The 23,400-nt window shown below is 44.0% G+C and overlaps 1 protein-coding gene across 5 annotated transcripts in view; it reads left to right on the top strand.

The window, feature by feature from the left end:
* The window catches only part of rab30 (RAB30, member RAS oncogene family), a 105,599-nt gene that overhangs the window by 58,317 nt on the left and 23,882 nt on the right, over nucleotides 1–23,400 (top strand). For all 5 annotated transcript variants that reach the window (XM_041199120.1, XM_041199119.1, XM_041199121.1 and 2 more), the window contains one exon: nucleotides 382–465. In XM_041199120.1, the coding sequence (XP_041055054.1) occupies nucleotides 382–465 (84 nt within the window). The remainder of the gene's footprint in view (nucleotides 1–381; nucleotides 466–23,400) is intronic.

Raw genomic sequence — 23,400 nt, 5'->3', positions numbered from 1 at the left:
AGTAAGAATGTGTTAGACATTTATTATATTGCATCACCAACAAAAAATTCTAGTTTTGTGTATTCATAAAGAATGTTAATTTTATGTTGTTTCAGCTGTTTTATTTTAGTAATACAGTATTTATAACTCTGGAATTGATAGCCCACCTGTTGCATTATTGCAAATTAATTTTTCCAATGTTAGTATTATTCTGACTTTTATATTTTTCCCCTTTTTATAAGAAAGGTAACTTGATTTGATGCGGGATACAAAGTTAATATTTGGATGCAGGTTTATTCCCTGCATATCTACTAACTAATGTTTGTTCTAGGATTGTACTTATCAAGGTGTGTACAACATGAATTAATTCATATAAACTGAGATGTCCTTCTACTGTTACAGGGTTTGTTTCCACCAGGTCAAGGAGCCACTATTGGAGTTGATTTCATGATTAAAACCATTGACATAAATGGAGAAAAAGTGAAGGTACTGTATTGCTAAATATTCATATCCATATTATTTGAGCTCTGTAACTTAACACAAGCACAAAATGTAATTGCATACAGTTCTTTACCAGGTCTAGTTGGAAAGTAATGTTCATCACTGGAATTTCAATGCTTAGCAGACTCAGATTTATTATTTTAATTTTCTTACAGGTTAGATTATTCAAATTCACCGAGGTGAGGGTGAAATGCATTTTAAAAAAATAAAGAATAAGTTGATATAAGATAAAGATATAAGAAATCAATGATATAAGAAATCTTCTCATAGAAGTAGAAAATGGGCACTTCGCTTTTTTGGACAGAAGTTGTGATAGAGGGAAAAAGGGATACATGAGAATGAGAATTAAGATAGGACAATTATTGAAAGTAACACTGAAAAGGTTGGAACTCACCCAGTACAAAAATTATTGGAAGACTCTGATAGCATGCTTCCTAAGATACTGAGAGAAGTCAGGGAAAAAATAGCAGATGCCATGATCACATTCTTGGATGCAAAAATAGTGCCAAAGGTCCAGAAAGTTTCTAAAATAGTACATCAATGAAAGGGATAACTAGATCAATAGTAGGTAAGATCTAAGAGGGCATTATAACCAACAAGAGGGAGAAACATACTTGACCTCACCCTCACTAACCAGCCTGCTGTAGATGTATCTGTCCATGACAGTATCGGTAGGAGTGACCACAGCACAGTCATTGTGGAGACAAAGTCCCGCCTTCACATTGAGGATATCCTCCATTGTGTGGTGTTGCACTACCACTGTGCTAAATGAGATAGATTTCGAGCAGAAACAGCAACTCAAGACTGGACAATCATTAGCTCTATGTGCCATCAGCAGCAGCAGAATTGTAGTCAACTACAATCTGTAACCTCATGGCCTGGCATATCTCCCACTCTACCATTACCACCAAGACAAGGATTAATACTGGCAATGCAGGAGGGCATGCCAGGAGCAGCACCAGGCATACCTAAAATGAGGTGCCAACCTGGTGAAGCTATAACACAGGACTATTTGCGTGAGAAACAGCATAAGCAGCAAGTGATAGACGGAGCTAAGTGATCCTATAACTAACAGATCAGATCTAAGCTCTGCAGTCCTGGCACATCCAGTCGTGAATGGTGGTGGATAATTTAAAAACTCAGTGGAGGAGTAGGCTCCACAAATATCCCCATCCTCCATAATGGAGGAGCCCAGCAGAGCAGTGCAAAAGATAAGGCTGAAGTATTTGCCAAAATCTTCAGCCAGAAGTGCCAAGAGGATGATCCATCTTGGCCTCCTCTGGAGGTTCCCTGCGTCACAGATGCCAGTCTTCAGCCAACTCGATTCACTCCACATGATATCAAGAAACGGCTGAAGGCACTGGACACTGCAAAGGCTATGGGCCCTGACAACATTCCGGCAATAGTACTGCAGACTTGTGCTCTAGAACTTGCTGCACCCCTGGCCAAGCTGTTCCAGTACAGCTACAACACTGGCATCTACCCGGCTATATGGAAAATTGCCCAGGTATGTCCTATATACAAAAAGCAGGACAAATCCAACCCGGGCAATTACTGCCCCATCAGTCCACTCTCAATCATCAGTAAAGTGATGGAAGGGGTCATCGACAGTGCTATCAAGCAGCATTTGCTGAGCAATAACCTGCTCATTGACACTCAGTTTGGTTTCTGCCAGGGTCACTCAGCTCCTGACCTCCTTACAGCCTTGGTTCAAACATGGACAAAAGAGCTGAACTCCCAAGGTGAGGTGAGAGTGACTGCCCTTGACATCAAGGCTGCATTTGACCGAGTGTGGCATCAAGGAGCCCCAACAAAACTGGAGACAATGGGAATCAGGTGGAAAATTCTCCGTTGATAGGAGTCATACCTGGCACAAAAGAAGATGGTTGTGGTTGTTGGAAGTCAGTCATCTCCACTCCAGGACATCACTGCGGGAGTTCTTCAGGGTAGCATCCTAGGCCCAACCATCTTCAGCTGCTTCAATGACCTTCCTTCCATCATAAGGTCAGAAGTGGGGATTGCACAATCATCAGCGAACATGTTCACCATTCGCGACTCCTCAGATACTGAAGCAGTCCATGTCCAAATACAGCAAGACCTGGACAATTTCCAGGCTTGGGCTGACAGGTGTCACGTAACATTCACGCCACACAAGTGGCAGATAATGACCATCTCCAATGAGAGAATCCAACCATCGTCCCTTGATGTTCATTGGCATCAACATCACTGAATCTCCCACGATCAACATACTGGGGGGTTACCATTGACCAGAAACTAAACAGAACTAACTATATAAATACTGTTGCTACAAGAGCAGTTCAGAGGCTAGGAATCCTGTGATGAGTAACTCACCACCTGACTCCCCAAAGCCTGTCCACCGTCTACAAGGCGCAAGTCAGGAGTGTGATGGAATACTCCCCACTTGCCTGGATGAATGCAGCTCTCACAACACTCGAAGCTTGACACCATCAAGGACAAAGCAGCCCACTTAATTGGCACTACATCCACAAATATTCACCCCCTCCACCACTGATGCATCATAGCAGCAGTGTGTACCATCTACAAGATGCATTGCAGGAATTCAGCAAGACTCCTTCAACAGCACCTTCCAAACCCATGACCACTACCATCTAGAAGGACAAGGGAAGCAGACAGATGGGAACACCACCACCTGCAAGTTCCTCTCCAAGTCACTCACTATCCTGAGTTGGAAATATATCGCCATTCCTTCACTGTCGCTGGGTCAAAATCCTGTAACACCCTTCCCAGCAGCACTGTGGGTGTACCAACACTACATAGACTGCAGCAGTTCAAGAAGACAGCTCACTGCCACCTTCTCAAGGGCAACAAGGGGTGGGCAATAAATGCTGGCCCAGCCAGCAAAACCCACACCCTCTTAATGAATGAAAAAATGTAATAAAATTGATACTTGTTTATAAATCCATTGATTAATTTTGACTGCCAGCATTGCATAATGAGGAAAGATTCAGCAGAGTGGAAAAGAGAATTGGGTATAGGATTGTAGAAGGTCAGTATTGGGGAGCAAAGACAAGAAACTAAATTTCAGCACTGGAAAACTCAGTAGAGATGGGTTGGGTGGAAAACTCTTTTAGATGCAGGGACAACGGTACTGCTGAGGTGGCAAATTCTCTTGAAGAAAGTCAGTATCTCATTGGGAGAAAGAGGGACCAGGGAATGAGTGACCTCACTTTGTTACAGGTCTCCAATAAGCCTTCTCAGCACATTAATTAACACTTTCTGCAAGTGTACCACAGAGCATGGTTTGGAGAAATGGTCAAGAATTGAGGGAATAGTGGGGTGGAATAAATGTCCAAGTGGTCAACAAGTCAAAAATATGGAAGCAGGCACCAGGACACAATATGGAGAAGTCAATTGGCACAATAGGCCCTGTGGTTTGCAACTGTGAATGAGCAACCACTGCAGCAGCTTAAGAAGGCAGCTCACCACCTTCTCATGGACGACCAGGGATGAGCAATAAATGCAGGCCCAGCCAGCGAAGCCCACATCCCATGAATGAATTACAAAAAAACCAATGAGCGAGTGCTGGGGAAGTGGGTGGGAAGAATGTCATCCAAGTCAGATGAAGTTTCTCTGGCTGACTGCACCGGTGAAAGCAGCAGGAGCAAGCAGACTGGAGTAATGTGCTGCTGTGATTGCAAGAGATTTTAAGTTCTTCTGTCTAGGCAAGAAATAAAACATATATAATAAACTTAAAAGCAGAAAATGTTAAATTTTAAACAAAAACTGAAAGGAGAGATTATTTCTGAAGAACCAACATGGCATTTGAGCTGGCAGAAATGGTTCAGAAATCAGAGTTGGGCACACAGTGGTCAAATTGTGCAATCCCATTAAAATTATGGACATAGAAATTATGGAATCTGGGGAAATTGACAGAATGACAAAAAAATGGCAACGAAATCAAGTGGAACAAACAGGCAATATGTTTAGTGATATAAACACAGAATCAGGGGCTTTAGTTATGAAGAGAAAGTATAGAAATTTTGATTCTTTTCACCAGGTCATGTGCTGCAGATTCTACATGAAGAAATGGCTATTTTTCTCCACCCCAAACTGCTTAAATTGCTGACATGCTACACAATGAAAATGCAGCCACACTGTTTTCGTATTTAAAGTGGTGCAGTGAGTGTTCCTGTAAATGCTGTGCAGTATCTTTAGACAATAACCTGCTGACCATGCCATGCACACAGAAGTATTTGCTTCAGCTATTTTTACTTCCTTGGTTCCTTATGGCAACAGTGCCTGATTATGTTGTAATGAATACATTGTGCATAGACTTGTTTTTAAAATGTTTGACTAAAGCTCCATATTGAATAGCAAAAATATAGCTTTTTAAAATTGTTTCCAAATCAGCTCTATTGCACATATAACCTATCCCTGTTAGATAAAAGTTTCTTAATTTCATTATCTGTTAATACAAATTGAAATTTTGCAAAAAAATTCTGCTTTTTGAAATTGCTTAATTTATGAAGCTGGATAGTTCATATTTTGAGCAAAGAATGGGATTTGAATGAATTTTCTGTTGAAAACAGAAAATGCTGGAAATAGCTGGTCAGGCAGTACCTGTGGAGGGAGAAACAGAATTAACATTTCAGGTCAATGACCTTTCATCAGAACTGGGAAAAGTTAGCAATGTAATAAGTTGAAAGGAGAATAGGTAGTGAAAAAGAACAAAAGGCAAGGTCTATAGTAGTGCAGAAGACAAGTGATTGAATAACAAAAGCTTTCATGGTGCAAGGTGAAGGGGAGTGGTAATGCAACAAGTAAAGAAACAGATCTAGAGAAGAAAAGAGTTGACGTTTCGAGTCCTCATGACCCTTTGACAGAACTTGAGTTCGAGTCCAAGAAAGAGTTGAAATATAAGCTGGTTTAAGGTGTGTGTGGGGGGGTGGGGGGGCGGAGGGAGAGAGAGAGAGAGAGAAGTGGAGGGGGGGGTGTGGTTGTAGGGACAAACAAGCAGTGATAGAAGCAGATCATCAAAAGATGTCAACAACAATAGAACAAAAGAACACATAGGTGTTAAAGTTGGTGATATTATCCAAACGAATGTGCTAATTAAGAATGGATGGTAGGGCACTCAAGGTATGGCTCTAGTGGGGGTGGAGGGAGCATAAATCATGGAAGGTGGCAGGATAGGTCGAGAGCATGTTTAATAAAGCATACAGTGCCCTGGGCTTCATCAATAGGGGCATAAGAGTACAAAAGCAAGGAAATTATATTAAACTTGTATAAATCACTGGTGTGGCCTCAAGTAAAGTAATGTGTCCAGTTCTGGACACCACACTTTAATGTGAAGACATTAGAGAGAGTGCAGAAAGGCTTCACAAGAATGGTTCAGGAATGAGGAACTTTTGTTATTTAGAGAGATTGGAGAAGTTGGTATTGTTCTTCTTGGAGATGTGAAGGTTGAAAACAAATTTGATAGAGGTATTCAAAATCATGAGGGGCCTGGATAGAGTAGATAGGGAGAAGCTGTTCCCACTGGTGGAAGAATCGAGAACCAGAGGGCAAAGATTTAAGATAATTGGAAAAAGAAACAATGCGATTTGACAAAAGCTTTTTCATGCAGCGAGTGGTTAGGATCTGGAATGTACTGTCTGATACTGTGGAGGAGGCAGGGTCAGCTGAAATTTTAAAAGGGAATTGGATCATTATCAGAAAAGGAAAAAATTGCAGGGCTACAGGGGGCAGAATCTTGTCCCTCCGTCCCCACCCCATCTTCCAATCCCAGCCCCAGCCGTGTATTCACTATACCCCCTGACCTTCCCCTCTCCGATGCTGAACGTTCAGTGCTCAGCAAAGGACTTAGTTTCATACCCTTACGCCCTCACCTCAATGAATTTCGGGCTCGGCACGATACTGAACTCTTCTTCCGCCGTCTTCTTCTCCGGGCTCACTTCTTTGGGCAGGAGTCCTCTCCCAGTTCAACGGATCCTTTTACCCATCTCCAATATTCTCCCTCCATCTGGACCCCTCCCTCTGGATTCTTACCTTCTCTTGATCTTTTCATTGAGAACTGTTGGTGCGACATTAGTTGTCTCAATTTCTCTGCTCCTCTCACCCATTCTAACCTGTCTCTCTCTGAACTTACTGCACTCCATTCTCTCAGGTCCAATCCTGACATTGTCATCAAACCCGCTGACAAGGGTGGTGCTGTTGTTGTCTGGTGCACTGACCTCTACCTCGTGGAGGCTGAGCGTCAACTCGCAGACACTTCCTCCTACCTCTCCCTGGACCATGACCCCACCAATGAACATCAAGCCATTGTTTCCAGGACTGTCACTGACCTCATTTCCTCTGGGGATCTTCCTCCCACAGCTTCCAACCTGATAGTCGCCCAACCTCGGACGGCCCGCTTCTATCTCCTACCCAAAATCCACAAACAGAACTGCCCCGGTAGACCAGTCATCTCAGCTTGCTCCTGCCCCACAGAACTCATTTCTCGTTATCTTGACTCCCTTCTCCCTCCCCTTGTCCAGACCCTTCCCACCTACATCCGTGATTCCTCTGACACCTTACGTCACATCAACAATTTCCAGTTCCCTGGCCCCAACCGCTTCCTCTTCACCATGGACGTCCAATCCCTGTACACCTCCATCCCCCACCAGGATGGTCTGAGGGCCCTTAGCTTCTTCCTCCAAAAGAGGCCCGAACAATCCCCATCCACCACTACTCTCCTCCGTCTGGCTGAACTAGTTCTCACGCTGAACAATTTCTCCTTCAACTCCTCTCACTTCCTCCAAATAAAAGGTGTGGCTATGGGTACCTGCATGGGCCCCAGCTATGCCTGTCTCTTTATGGGGTATGTGGAACATTCCTTGTTGCAGTCCTACTCCGGCCCCCTTCCACAACTCTTTCTCCGGTACATCGATGATTACTTCGGTGCTGCTTTATGCTCTCGTCGGGACTTGGAAAAATTTATTAATTTTGCTTCCAATCTCCACCCCTCCATCATTTTCACATGGTCCATCTCTGACACTTCCCTTCCTTGACCTCTCTGTCTCAATCTCTGGTGATAGACTGTCCACCAATATCCATTACAAACCCACCGACTCCCACAGCTACCTCGACTACAGCTCCTCACACCCCGCTTCCTGTAAGGACTCCATCCCATTCTCTCAGTTCCTTCGCCTCCGTCGCATCTGTTCCGATGATGCTACCTTCAAAAACAGTTCCTCTGACATGTCCTCCTTCTTCCTTAACCGAGGTTTTCCACCCACGGTCCTTGACAGGACCCTCAACCGTGTCTGGCCCATCTCCCGCGCATCTGCCCTCACGCCTTCTCCTCCCTCCCAGAAACATGATAGGGTCCCCCTTGTCCTCACTTCTCACCCCACCAGCCCCCGCATTCAAAGGATCATCCTCCGTCATTTCCGCCAACTCCAGCATGATGCCACCACCAAACACATCTTCCCTTCACCCCCCCTATCAGCATTCCGTAGGGATCGCTCCCTCTGGGACACCCTGGTCCACTCCTCTATCACCCCCTACTCCTCAACTCCCTCCTGTGGCACCACCCCATGCCCACGCAAAAGATGCAACACCTGCCCCTTCACTTCCTCTCTCCTCACCGTCCAAGGGCCCAAACACTCCTTTCAAGTGAAGCAGCATTTCACTTGCATTTCCCCCAACTTAGTCTACTGCATTCGTTGCTCCCAATGTGGTCTCCTCTACATTGGAGAGACCAAACATAAACTGGGCGACCGCTTTGCAGAACCCCTGCGGTCTGTCCGCAAGAATGACCCAAACCTCCCTGTCGCTTGCCATTTTAACACTCCACCCTGCTCTCTTGCCCACATGTCTGTCCTTGGCTTGCTGCATTGTTCCAGTGAAGCCCAACGCAAAGTGGAGGAACAACACCTCATCTTCCGACTAGGCACTTTACAACCTTCCGGACTGAATATTGAATTCAACAACTTTAGGTCGTGAGCTCCCTCCCCCATCCCCACCCCCTTTCTGTTTCCCCCTTCCTTTTTTTTTTCCAATAAATTATAAAGATTTTCCTTTTCGCACCTATTTCCATTATTTAAAAAAAATTAAAAAATTTTTTTAAAAAAATTTTTTAAAAATCTTTTATGCTCTCCCCACCCCTACTAGAGCAATACCTTGAGTGCCCTACCATCCATTCTTAATTAGCACATTCGTTTAGATAATATCACCAACTTTAACACCTATGTGTTCTTTTGTTCTATTGTTGTTGACATCTTTTGATGATCTGCTTCTATCACTGCTTGTTTGTCCCTACAACCACACCCCCCCCCTCCACTTCTCTCTCTCTCTCTCTCTCTCTCTCTCTCCACCCCCCCCCCACACACCTTAAACCAGCTTATATTTCAACTCTTTCTTGGACTCGAACTCAAGTTCTGTGGAAGGGTCATGAGGACTCGAAACGTCAACTCTTTTCTTCTCCGCCGATGCTGCCAGACCTGCTGAGTTTTTCCAGGTAATTCTGTTTTTGTTTTGGATTTCCAGCATCCGCAGTTTTTTTGTTTTTAAACAGACCTAGAGCAGTCTAGAGCCGTAGTGTGTGACAGAATGATGAACAGCTGCCATTCAAATGCAAAAAAAAAGAAAATCAAAACCAAATAAAAAGGGGGAGAAAATGAGGGCAGAGGATCAAGTCTGAAATTGATAAACTCATTGTCGAGCCCGGACGGTTATAAAGTGTGACAATGAAAGATGAGAAACTATTCCTCAAGTTTATGTTGCGCTTCGTTGAAACAGTGCAGAAGGCAGAGGACAGAGAGGTCATCATGAGAGCAATATGCAGAAATAAAATAGCAGGCAACTGGAAGTTCAAGGTCATGATTGCAGACTGAATGTAAAGCGGTCACCCAGTCTCTGTCTGGTCTCTCCAGTGTAGAGCAGACTGCATTGTGAGCAGCAAATACAGTAAATTGGCAGGCCCGCTTTGGTTTAAAGGACCCATTAGATCCAATTTTTGCTCCAGGGAGGTGGGGGCAGGGGCAGGATCGAGTCGGACCTGTTGACCCCAGAAGTAGATCCTCCCCAGCTATGGGGAGAGGCAAGTACCAAGGTGGACTGGTTAGAAGACCTCCCTCAGTTCTCTGGGACTTTGTCCTAGTTGTTTTTGGAGCTGTTTGGCACTTTATCCCTCACCCCCTCACTCCCTACACCCCCATGCCACCACCTCCAATCCAGCTCATGCTGCCCATATCCCCATGCCATCTCCATAGCCACTCAGTATCCACTGTGGGTAGACCTCAGGAGCCATGAGGAGGTCAAAAAAAAAGCTTCTAACAATCTAAAAGAGCTCTCCGTCTTATACACTTGATAGTGGGAAAAAAGAACTCCCATTCAAAGCTTTTAAATCTCTGCAAATGGTTAATCTCTAATAAAGACAAACACACGTCTATTCAGACTCCACATCAAAGACAGCTAGCCTTTTAGTGGCTGCTTTAAACTGTCAACTGTGAACCCTGCTGGGATAATTGTAGCTTTTGAAATTTATCCAAGCATAATGACATAATAATGGGCCTTGGAGAAATATCAACAAAGAACCCTATTGAAACTGCACAACCGGATGGTAATTATTTTTTCTAACCCACACCAGATGGCTGGTTAATCAGTACAGTAGAGGGTTTTTTTAAATCTCTCTGACAACTTTGGCCTATTTTGTTTTATGTTTAAAGAGCAGGGGATTTAAAAAAAAACTTCAGATCATGACACTTAAGCAGACCTTATCCACCCTTTTAAGAACGGTTATGTCTATTCTATCAATTTGTGACTCCCAGCTGTGGTTTAAGGCCCTTGCAACAGCCAAAATGGGGCATGTTTGAACTCAGCAGGGCCATTTGAAATTAGTGCTGAGTTTGGGTTTCCCTCCTGTCTGATTCACGTCCTGTTCCCCCTGCTCCACCAACACCCCCAGGGCAGCTTCTGTAAATAGGAGTGTTTTTGGGAAACTTGTGCAAGTGTCACGTGCTGTATAGCCACATGCTGAACATGAGACTGTTGTACACTACTTCTTAGAGAACAGTATGCTCTGTTTCACAGATCACATTCCTTTGGTAATCTGAAAGCTAAACCAAATAAATTCATATCCAAAAAGCCTTTGTTACTTCTGTATTTTTTTTAAAAAGGGAAGTCTGTTCCAGTTTGATCTTTTTCTCTGTTCTAAATTATTACTTCCCACCTGGCAAATTGTAAATAACCAGCACAAGGTGTGTTAGGTTGAAGCAGCTATGCTTCATATTTTTGTGTCTCCAAGATATGGCATTGAGTGAAATGTATTTGTGCAGTTTTATGCAGTTCCTAATGAGCATGGGCCTTCAGCACAAAATTATTCTGAATTTGGCATTAAAATGGTAATCTCAATCTGAGAAGACCACACGATGTTTGGTAGGAAATGAAAGAATGTCTCACTGGCACACTGATGTTCCTCTGAAGTTGTGAATGAAACATGTTTTTCATCGTAGACTCCTCATTATGAGTATGTGCCAGCTGTAAGTAATTTTATCATCTTCTGTGGGTCCTCTCATGGCTAAAGAGTTCAAAGCAGGATTAGCATGGGCATTCAGAGAACTGGCAGTTTATGTTGTCATTATTGGTACTTGTGGGAACATCTAACTGTGCCACCTCTGTCCTTACTCTGAACATGTCGGATATTGCTAGTTTGGTGTAGAGAATTTTTACAACCTTGAGACTGGTGCCATCAACGATTATGTCAGGTGTTTCACAGCGTATACCTGGTATTGGCTGAAACATAACCTTAGTCTTGGCGACACTGATTTAGAGACCAGAATTTTTGGCATGCCATTGTTTAGATGTCTTCCTTGTTGTGGGCAGCTAGGTCACAGTCATCTGCATACAGAAGATGTCTGATTACTGCCTCTGTGACTTTGGAGGCATGCGGTCTGGAGAGATTGAAGAGCTTCACTGAACGGAATCTAATATTGATGCCCGCCATGTCTCTGGTAGCTTCATTAAGCATTGCAGCAAAGAAGAGGTTGAAGAGTTGCGGAGCAATGACACACCCTTACTTTATGCTGCTGGTTACTACAAAGGCATCGGACATCTCCCCACAGGCACAGACATATTCAGCCATACCATTGTCCAGTAGGTGCGTGTTGCTAGGGCAGAGCAGACGTATTTTTACAGAGCATTTTTCTGTGTGTTATACCTGACTTGGTATCTAAATGGCAAAAGATATATTGTAAGTTTAACACTTTCACCTTGAGTACCTTTCTTTGGACCATGAATCCATCTTGCCTCTCAGTCACTGGACTCCCTATGCTGGCATTTTGCCTCACTTGTCTTGAGTCTTGAAGCTTTATGCAATGCAAAGCATCTTTTCTTTCATGTATACAAATGCATTTGTATGTAATTTTCCTGAAGTTGATGGCAAGTGTTACATTATACAAAGGATTAAAGACATCATTATCTTTGAGTGGCTTTCTACTATGTATCTCTCCCTGCATTGTACTTCTCATTCTAAAGACATAGTGAATTCATGAAATAGTTGTTTAATACTCTGCTGTGATGGATGCAGCTTGCCAATTTGAATTGTTTTTGGCACAAGGTTGATGCCCTGTGTACAAAGCTCATCATGCACCTCAGGGTTAACATGACTGACATCTCTGAAAAAGGTTGTGGAAATTTGAAGCTGCTGAAGTTCAGTCTAGAGAGTAAACTGGGCAAGAAAATAAGAGCATGAGGAATTTTTTTTTTTAAGAAGTAATGAGCTTAAGTTATTGGATTGAAATCTTGCTTTGATTTGAAGGATAGTCCCATGAGATTATCGAATTGTTTTCCAACACTTTGCAACAAACACAAAGGCCTATGCCTACTGTTCAGTGGTGTAGCGGGACTGCCTTCAGAAGTCTTAAGACCTTACTGTCCCGGCTCTGGCTTGGATCCAGCAACGGGCGGAGTGTGGAGGGCTTGTAGTGAAGTGTAATTCTTGCAAAGCCACGGTCCCCTTTTGTCATGAAGTGAAGACATGCTGCTTAAGGTTCACTGACACAAAGTTTTTTTTTAATATCCCTGTCCTGTTTAGTTCTCTTCCCCTGCCCCACCCCACCCCACATGGCGACACTGCTTACCCTTACTGCGACAATGTGCAACTCCCTGCTTCACCGCCCCCCTCCGACAATACTTACCATCTTCACCCACTGCATGCCCTGATACTACTGACTCTGTCCCGACATTGGTCCAACTAAGTAACCAGGGATTTCAGACAGTGAGCCAAGAGGGGAGTGTGGGTGGGTGAGCAGCAGAGGGGTGGGGGTGGAGGGGGTGAGTGGGGCATGGGGGTTGAGTGGTGCTACAAGTGATTGTGAGCAGTGTCTGGGGTCTGGGTGGTGAGCATTGTCAGGAGGTGCTTGAGCTGTGCTGGGTGTGTGGGGGTGAGTGATGTTGGGGCTATCAGGAGGGGGATGGTAGTGGGCTATGGGGTTGTTGTGATGGTTGTGAGCCTTGATGGGTGGGGGCTGTGTGGTTTCTAGGAGGTGGTGGTGAGCGATCTCAGGGCTGGAGTATTGAGTAGTCTTGGAGTTGCTGTTGTGCTGGCTGGAATGCTTTTGATACTACCTGATTTACTTAGAGCTGCACTCCTGAACAGGCTTTATACCTGCCAGGAATAGTTCTAAGTAAATCAGTGTAAAAACCTGGGTAAGTATATGGCAAACTCCCCAAATTTATCTGGTGACAGGAGACCATCAGAGGAGGCTCCCATGAAGCTATTTCTGAGGTATTGAAAGGTCCTGGTTCCGGTTTAAATCAGTTCTGCAGAACCTCCAGTGCTATTGAGGGTCACAATGGCAATGAATGTTGAGACAATGTTGGGATCAAAAGATCTGGGCGAAGATCTTAAAATTGAAGCCAATACAATAAGAACCCTTCTTCTTTAACAATGAGTTTTAAAGCACATTACTTTAAAAAAAAATCTAGTGGATATCCTGAGGCGGCCTTGGCTGGGTCTTTTCGTGCCACATGCCAATGCTGAAAGGATGCATGGCCTGCTCCAGGTCTCCGCTAGTGTAGCTCTGAGACCAGTTGCTAGGAAGTACATAAGGTACATTAAAATGGTCATTGTGATTATTCTCATTCTCTCTCTCTCACTGATCCTACTTTTTATACTTGACTGGTAGGAGTGATTGCTTGTTCACCGAGATTTTTGGAATGAACCCACTGTTTCTGCCAGGGAATTGCCAATTCCACCATTGAATTCAGATTTTCTATTGGAAAACTGGGTAATAAACTAGGATTAAGCTTGAGGTGATGCTGAAGTAGTTCAAATACTACTTTATAATAAAGCAATATAACATTGAACAATGCAACTGATAAACTATCCCAACATCTGATGCAAAGTTTGGAGTTACTGTGCTGCTCTTGTATTTGCAGATATCTCTGAGGATGTAGGATTGGAGGAAATTACAAGGATAGGGAGGTGCAAGCCATGGAGGAAGTTGAAAAGAATAAAAATTTTAAAATTGACGTGGTGTTTAACCAGCAACCAATATACGTCAGTAAGCATAGGGTGAAGGACATGGGCGTTTTAGGGCATGGGCAGCAGAGTTTTGGATAACCTCAAACTTTTGGAGTGTTGAATGGCCAGGAGTGCATTAGAATAATCAAGTCAAGATTTAACAAAGGCATGGATGCGAGTTTCAGTAGCAGATGAGCCAAGGCAGGAGTGAAGCCTGACAATATTAAGGAGGTGAAAATAGGCAGTCTTGGTGATGGTGGGGATATATGGTCAGAAGCTCATGTCAGGGTCAAATATGACACCAAGGTTGTGAGCAGTGGGTTGAGACAGCAGCCAGGAAGAGGAATGGAGTTGTAGTAGGGACCAAAGACAATGGCTTCGGTCATCTTAACGTTTAATTGGAGGAAATTTTCTCCATTCAGTACTGGATGTCAGAGAAGCAATCTGATCATCTAGAGATAGTCAAGGAGTCGAGAGATGTTGTGGTGACATAGAGCTGGGTGTCATCAGTGTACATGTGGAAACTAGCACTGTTTTTGGATGATATGTGGGGCAGCATGCCGATGAAAATTAGGAGGGGGCCAAGGAAACATCTTTAGGGACACTAGAATTTATGGCACAAGAGTAGGAAGAGAAGCCATTGCAGGTGTTTCTGTGGCTATGACTGGATATTATCGATAAGAATGGAATCAGGTGAGAGCAGTTCCACCCAGCTGGAAGACTGAGAACTGTTGGAGCGGGATGGTGTCGTCAAACTCGTCAAAGGATGCCAACAGTTTGAGAAGGATGAGGAGGGATGGTTTATTTTTGTCACAATCATATAGGATGTCATTTGTGACTTTGATAAGAGCCATTTCAGTATTGTGGCAGGGGTGCAAACCTGATTAGAGGGATTCAAACATGGAGCCCCAGAAAAGATTTGCACAGTTTGGGAGGCAACAGTTCTCCAAGGACTTTGGAGAGAAAAAGGAAGGTTGAAGATGAGAACTAGGGAAACCTCTGTAATGTGAATTCAAAATAAGTGCACCTCAGGGGCTTGAACATACAACTTTCTGGCCAGAAGTGAAATGCTTCACTACCTTAGCAATTAGACTGACTGGTACATTTCAATGTGGCTGTTCTCATCAAATTTCAAGTTTTAGGTACAGATGGTGAAAACTGTCTATAGACTTCTGAGTAAAATGTTTTTAGTGTATATAAGCTGTGTGTATAAGCTAATAAAAATGTATTATAATTCCTGTGGTTGCATATTTGACATCAAACTGCCTGATTGATGCCAAATACTGATCGTTTTCATGACTGGTGTAACCACTTCAGTCTTTTAAGAGATACAGATATAGTGATATAGTGTGTTTGAAAAACTTAAATCTGTCAAAGTGAAATATTTCACTGACAAACTAAATATCCCTATAGAATTTTGTTTTACTAAGTATAGACTTTGAAGCTTCATAAATAGACGACTGCTTAAGGCTATTTTTTCTTTCCCATTCAAGTTTTTAATGTATATCATGGGTGTTGGGGCCATGCTGGGGAATTAAGCATTTTGCTTCTGTGTGTCTTGTGTTTCAGTATGGTAGTGTTTTTATCTTTTGACATCCTGACATTTTTCCTCATTTTCTTTTTATCTCCATTTTGTTCTCTTGTCCCTCTCCCTCTCTTCATGTGTATTTCAAACTGTAAGGAAAAACATAGAAACATAGAAAAATGAATCAAAGAATAGTTACAGTGCAGAAGGAGGCTATTTGGCATCTATAAAACTGCACAAGAACAGAGTGACACAAATTATAAGCGATATGTGCAGGGAATTTTAAACTACCAGATTGCTACAAGAAAGATTAAATTTGTTATTCATTTATTCTGCTTTGAATTAAACAATGCATTTTGCTACAAAGAGACAATTATCTGGCATTCTTCTTGGTAAGAAACCTACTTCGATAGTAACAGACAACGCCAGGAAAGAAAGAAAAGCAAGTGCAGCTTTTACAGTGTTATGCAATTGTAAGAGGAAAACTTTGGGCTAAAATTCCACTGAGTCAGGATGACTTGTAAGCACTTTAAAAATGGTGGGTGGGCCTTGATTCCAGGATTCCTGACCCCGTTTCCAGGGCTTCCAATTTTTGGGAGTACCTTTTAAGACTGCAGGCAGGTTCAGATTACAGGCCTGCACTCTTTGGTCCCAAACTGGCCGGCTTCATTGCAGGGATAGGCATGACCTAGTCCTCCGCAATTTTCATGGGAATCGGCTAGCTTTTCGAAGAATCATTATTTTTATATTCTATTATGGGATGTGGGCAATGCTGGCTAGGCCAGCCTTTATTGCCCATCCCTAATTGCCCTTGAGAAGGTGCTGGTGAGCTGGCTTCATGAACTGCTGTAGGCCTTGTGGTGTAGGTACACCCAAAGTGCTGTTAGAAAGGAAGCTCCAGGATTTTTACCCTGCAATGGTGAAGGAATGGTGATATAATTCCAAGTCAGGCTGGTGTGTGGCTTGAAGGGGAAATTGCAGCTGGTGATGTTACCATGCATCTGCTACCCTTGTCTTTCGAGGTGGTAGAGGTCATAGGTTTGGAAGGTGGTGTCGAAGGAGCCTTGGTGAGTTGCTGCAGTACATCTTTTTAGATGGTGCACACTGCTGTCACTGGTTGTCGGTGGTGGAGGGAATGGATCTTGAAGGTAGTGGATGGGATGCCAATCAAGCGGGGGCTGCCTTGTCCTGGATGGCATCAAGCTTTTTGAGTATTGAGTGATTGCCCTGAGGAATGAGTCATTCGGGCTTGAGCTGCCTGGTTTAAATTGCAAACAATGGTTGACAGTTAGCTGTCAGTCACCATCAATTGGTGCATTCTCCATGGCACCACTCAAAGTCTACTTGCCAACCAATCAGCACGCACTTCTCATATAGTATAAATTGTTGTTTTCCCCTTATATTGGTATTCTTTCAAAATGCCCTAATGAGTGCAAGGTGAAAAGCCTTGGCATGTCTCTTTTTGAGTTCTTTTGGAGCTGCATTCATGCAGGCAAATGGAGAATATTCTATCACACTCATGACTTGTACCTTGTAGATGGTGGACAGCTTTGGGCAGTCAGGAAGTGAGTTACTCACTGCAGGATTCCCAGCCTCTGACTTACTTTTATAACCACAATATTTATATGGCTAGTCTAGTTCAGTTTCTGGTCAATGGTAACCCCAGGATGTTGATAGTGGGGGATTCAGTGATGCTAATGCCATTGAATGTCTAGGGGAGATAGTTGGATTCTCTCTTGTTGGAGATGGAAAATACCTGGCACTTGTGAAGCATGAATGTCACTTTGCCACTTATCAGCCCAAGCCTGAATATTGCCCAGGTCTTGATGCATATGGACACAGATGGCTTCAGTATCTGAGGAGTCGCGCATGGTACTGAGCATTGTGCAATCATCAGCTAATATCCCCACTTCTAACCTTATGATGGAGGGAAGGTCATTGATGAAGCAGCTGAAGATGGTTGGGCCTAGCACACTACCCTGAGGAACTCCTGCAGCAGCGTCCTGGAATTGCAATGATTGACTGCCAACAACCACAATCATTTTTCTTCGTGCTAGGGTAAGGGGAGTTACAGATGCAGATTGCCATGTGGAAGTATGATGATGTGATGATAACAGAGACCTGGCTCAAGGAAGGGCAGAACTGGGTGTTAAATATTCCTGGGTATAAGGTGTTCAGAAAAGATAGGAAAGGAGAAGGGATGGCGGTATTGGTTAAGGAGAGCATTGCAGTGCTGGAGAAAGAGCATGTCCCAGAGGGTTCAAGGGCAATCAGTTCGGCTAGAGCTAAGGAACAAAAAGGGTACAATTACATTGCTTGGTGTAATTTATAGATCATCAACTCGTGAGAAGGACATAGGAGAATAAATCTTCAGGGAAATTGCAGAGAGATGCAAGCATTATAGAGTGGTTATAATGGGGTCCTTTAATTACCCGAGTGTAGACTGGGACAGTGGTAATGTAAAGGGCGGAGAGGGGCAAAAGTTCCTAGATTGCGTTCAGGAAAATTTTCTACAGCAGTACGTGTCCAATCCAAGAAGAAAAGATGCACTGTTGAACCTGGTTCTTGGAAATGAAGTGGGCCAGGTAGATCAAGTGTCAGTGAGGGAACGTTTAGGAGACAGTGATCATTGTACTGTACGTTTTAGGAAGATGATAGGAAAGGCTGATATACAATCCAAAGTAAGAATAATTAACTGGATGAGAGCCGACTTCGATGGGGCAAGAACTGAGCTGGGCCACATAGACTGGAACAAAAGATTGTCGGGAAAAACTCTAGCTGTATGATGGGTTCAGGCACAGTCAAGGCATAGTCCATCGAAAGAGAAAGGTAGGGCAAACAAATCCAGAGCTCCCTGGATGAAAAAAGGAGATAGAAATTTTTTTAAAAAGAAGCAAAAGTGTGCTTATGACAGGTGTCGGGTAGAAAATATAATTGAGAACCAAGAGGAATACAGGAGGTGAAAAAGCATATTGGAGAAGTGAAGAGGGATTGTGAGAAAAGACTGGCAGCCAACATAAAGGGGAATCCCAAAGGCTTCTATAGGCATATAAATAGAAAAAAGGTGGTTAAAGGGTGAGTAGGGCCGATTAGGGTCTTTAAATGGAATTTACATATAGAGAAGGGGCCATGGCTGCGGTATTAAATGAATACTTTGCACCCGTCCCTACCAAAGAGGCAGATGCTATACAGGCCATGGTCACAGATGAGGAAACTCTGTCACTAGAAGGATTCAAAATTGATGAGTAAGTGTTGAATAGACCTTCGATGCTTAAAGTTGAGAAGGCAGCGGGACTGGACGAGATGCGTCCATTGAAGGAAGTGAGAGTAGAAATTGCAGGGCTGCTGGCCATAATTTTTCAGTCTTCCTTAGGCTCAGGAGATGCCAGAGGACTGGATAATTGCAAACATTATGCCCTTGTTCAAAAAAAGGTTATAAGGAAGGATAAGCCCAGCAATTACAGTCTGAAGTTTAACTTCAGTGGTGGGCAAGATTCTAGAAACAATTTAAGGTAAAAGCAAAAAACTGCAGATGCTGGAAATCCAAAACAAAAATAAAAATACCTGGAAAAACTCAGCAGGTCTGACAGCATCTGCGGAGAGGAATACAGTTAACATTTCGAGTCCGTATGACTCTTCAACAGAACTAAGGAAAAATAGAAGAGAGGTGAAATATAAGCTGGTTTAAGGGGGGGTGGGGGGACAAGTAGAGCTGGATAGAGGGCCAGTGATAGGTGGAGATTGCCAAAAGATGTCACAGACAAAAGGACAAAGAGGTGTTGACGGTGGTGATATTAGCTAAGATATGTGCTAATAGGTGACATTAAGGGTAGAAAGCCGGATGAGCAAGGTACAGATAGCCCTAGTGGGGGTGGGGTAGGGAGAAGGGATCAAAATTGGCTAAAAGATAGAGATAAAACAATGGATGGAAATACGTTTAAAAATAATGGAAATAAGTGGGAAAAGAAAAATCTATATAAATTATTGGAAAAAAGGGGGATCAGAAAGGGGATGAGGATGGAGGAGAGAGTTCATGATCTAAAGTTGTTGAACTCAATATTCAATCCGGAAGGCTGTAAAGTACCTAGTCGGAAGATGAGGTTCTGTTCCTCCGTTTTGCATTGAGCTTCACTGGAACATTGCAGCAGGCCAAGGACAGACATGTGGGCATGAGAACAGGTGGAGTGTTGAAATGACAAGCGACAGGGAGGTCTGGGTCATGCTTGCGGACAGACCGAAGGTGTTCTGCAAAGCGGTCACCCAGTCTGCGTTTGATCTCTCCAATAGAGAGGAAACCGCATTGGGAGCAGTGAATACAGTAGACTAAATTGAGGGAAGTGCAAGTGAAATGCTGCTTCACTTGAATGGAGTGTTTGGGCCGTTGGACGGTGGTGAGAGGGTAAGTAAAGGGGCAGGTGTTGCACCTTCTGCTGTTGCATGGGAAGGTGCCGTAAGAGGGGGTTGAGGTGTTGGGGGTGATGGAGGAGTGGACCAGGGTGTCCTGGAGGGAACGATCCCTGCGGAATGCTGCTGGGGGGTGAAAAGAAGAGGTGTTTGGTGGTGGCATCATGCTGGAGTTGGCGTAAATGGCAGAGGATGATCCTTTGAATGTGGAGGCTGGTAGGGTGATAAGTGAGGACAAGGGGGACCCTATCACGGTTCTGGGAGGGAGAGGAAGGTGTGAAGGCAGATGTGCAGGAGATGGGCCGGACACGGTTGAGGGCCCTGTCAACCACCGTGGGTGGAAAACTCGGTTAAGGAAGAAGGAAGACATGTCAGAGGAACTGTTTTTGAAAGTGGCATCATCAGAACAGATGCGATGGAGGCGAAGGAACTAAGAGAATGGGATAGATTCCTTGCAGGAAGCGGGGTGTGAGGAGCTGTAGTCAAGGTAGCTGTGGGAGTCGGTAGGCTTGAAATGAATATTGGTGGACAGTCTATCACCAGAAATTGAGACAGAGGGGTCAGGAAGGAAAGGGAAGTGTCAGAGATGGACCATGTGAAAATGATGGAGGGGTGGAAATTGGAAGCAAAATTAATAAATTTTTCCAGAGCCAGACGAGAGCATGAAACAGCACCGAAGCAATCGATGTACTAGAGAAAGAGTTGTGGGAGGGGGTCGGAGTAGGACTGGGACAAGGAATGTTCCACATACCCCATAAAGAGACAGACATAACTGGGGCCCATGCGAGTACCCATAGCCACACCTTTTATTTGGAGGAAGTAAGAGGACTTTAAGGAGAAATTGTTCAATGAGAGGACAAGTTCATCCAGACGGAGGAGAGTAGTGATGGATGGGGATTGTTCGGCCTCTGTTCGAGGAAGAAGCGGAGAGCCCTCAGACCATCCCGGTAGGGGATGGAGGTGTAGTGGGATTGGATGTCCATGGTGAAGAGGAGGCGGTTGGGGCCATGGAACTGGAAATTGTTGATATGATGTAGGGTGTCAGAGGAATCGCGGATGTAGGTGGGAAGGGACTGGACAAGGGGAGAGAGAATGGAGTCAAGATAGCAAGAAATGAGTTCCGTGCGGCAGGAACAGGCTGACATGATCAGTCTGCCAGGACAGTCCTGTTTGTGGATTTTGGGTAGGAGGTAGAAGCGGGCCATCCGAGGTTGGGAGACTGAGGTTGGAAGCTGTGGAAGGAAGATCTCCAGAGGAGATGAGGTCAGTAACAGTTCGGGAAACAATGGCTTGATGTTCAGTGGTGGGGTCATGGTCCAGGGGGAGGTAGAGGAAGTGTCTGCGAGTTGACACTCAGCCTCTGCAAGGTGGAGGTCAGTGCGCCAGACAACTACAGCACCACCCTTTTCAGCGGGTTTGATGACAATGTCAGGGTTGGACCTGAGAGAAACATTGTTTTATCTCTACCTTTTAGCTTACTTTGATCCCTTCCCCCCCACCCCACCCCCTCTAGGTCTATCTGTACCTTGCTCATCCTGCTTTCTACCCTTAATGTCACCTATTAGCACATATCTTAGCTAATATCACCACCATCAACACCTCTTTGTCCTTTTGTCTGTGACATCTTTTGGCAATCTCCGCCTATCACTGGCCCTCTATCCAGCTCTACTTGTCCCACCGCCCCCCACCCCCCCTTAAACCAGCTTATATTTCACCTCTCTTCTATTTTTCCTTAGTTCTGTTGAAGAGTCATACGGACTCGAAACGTTAACTGTATTCCTCTCCGCAGATGCTGTCAGACCTGAGTTTTTCCAGGTATTTTTATTCTAGAAACAATTATTCGGGATAGATTTAATAGTCACATGGAAAAACATGGGTTGATAAGGAAGAGCCAGCATGGATTTCTAAAGGGGAAATCATGTTTAACTAACTTGCTGGAGTCTTTTGAAGAGGTAACAGTAAAGTTTGATGAGGGTAATGCTGTTAATGTGGTGTACATGGACTTTCAAAGGGCATTTGATACAGCGCCACACAACAGACTGGTAACAAATCTTATTGCTCATGGAATAAAAGAGACAGTAGCAATGTAGATACAAAATTGGCTGAAAAAAAGAAGCAGAGTAATGGTCAATGGATATTTTTTGGGCTGGAGCAAGGTTTGTAGTGGATTTCCCCAGGGGTCAGTATTGAGATCTTTGCTTTACTTGATATATATTAATGACCCAGATCTTGGTATGCAGGGGACAGTTTCAAAGTTTGCAGATGATGCGAAGCTTAGGAGTGTTCTAAACTGTGAGGAGGGCAGCATAGAACTTCAAAAGGACGTAGACAAGTTGGTGGAGTGGGCAGATAGGTGACAGATGAAGCTCAATGCGGAAATGTGTGAGGTGATTCATTTCGGTAGGAAGAACATGAACAGATAATACAAAATAAGGGGTGAAATTTTGAAGGGAGTGCAGGAACAGAAAGACCTGGGTGTATCTGCGCATTGATCGTTGAAAGTGGCAGGATAGATGGAGAGAGCAATTTATAAAGCATATAGTATCCTGGACTTTATTAGTAGGTGCATAGAGTATAAGAGCAAGGAGGTTATGCTGAATTTATATAAGACATTCATTAGACCTCAGCTGGAATATTGAGTACAGAGCTGGGCACCACACAGGAAGGGTGTGAACACTTTGGAAAGAGTACAGAAGAGGTTTACAAGAATGGTTCCAGGGATGTGAAACTTCAGCTATGAGGATAGATTGGAGAGGCTGGGACTGTTCTCCTTGGAGAGAAGAAGACTAAGAGGAGATTTGATAGAGATGATCAAAATCATGAAGCGTCTGAACAGAGTAGATAGGAAGAAGCTGTTCCCATTCGTAAAAGGATCAAGAACAAGAGGGCACAGATTTAAAGTGATTTGCAAAAGAAGTAAATGTGACGTGAGAAAAAGATCTTTTCATACAACGAGTGGTCCAGGTTTGGAATGCACTGCCTGGATATATGATGGAGGCAGGTTCAGTCAAGGCATTCAAGAGGTCATTAGATGGTTATTTGAATAGAAACAATGTGCAGGGGTACGAGGATAAAGCAGGACAATGGCACTAGGTCATAATGCTCATTAGGAGAGCTGGTGCAGACATGATGGACCGAATGGCCCCCTCCTGTGCCATTGAAATTCTGTGATTCTGTGACCCGAACCATTGGAGAGTCTTTCCCCTGATTCTCATTGACTCCAGTTTTGCTAGGGCTCCTTGATGCCACACTCATTCAAATGCTGCCTTGATGTCAAGGGCAGGTGGTCTCTCCTCCTTCCTTGGATTCAGCTCATTTGTCCTTGTTTGGACCAAGGCTGCAATGAGGTCATGAGGTGAGTGGCCTGGCAGAATCCAAACTGAGCTTTGGTGAGGAGGTTATTGTTGAGTAAGTGCCGTTTGATAGCACTGTTGACAATCCTTTCCATCACTTTGACGATGAGCAAGAGTAGACTGACGTGGACCCTAATTGGCTGGGTTGG

The sequence above is a fragment of the Carcharodon carcharias genome, chromosome 11 (genome assembly GCF_017639515.1).
Source record: "Carcharodon carcharias isolate sCarCar2 chromosome 11, sCarCar2.pri, whole genome shotgun sequence".
Classification (NCBI taxonomy): Eukaryota; Metazoa; Chordata; class Chondrichthyes; order Lamniformes; family Lamnidae; genus Carcharodon; species Carcharodon carcharias.
Note: the sequence above shows the minus strand (reverse complement) of the source record. Positions and strands in the feature narration are given on the sequence as shown.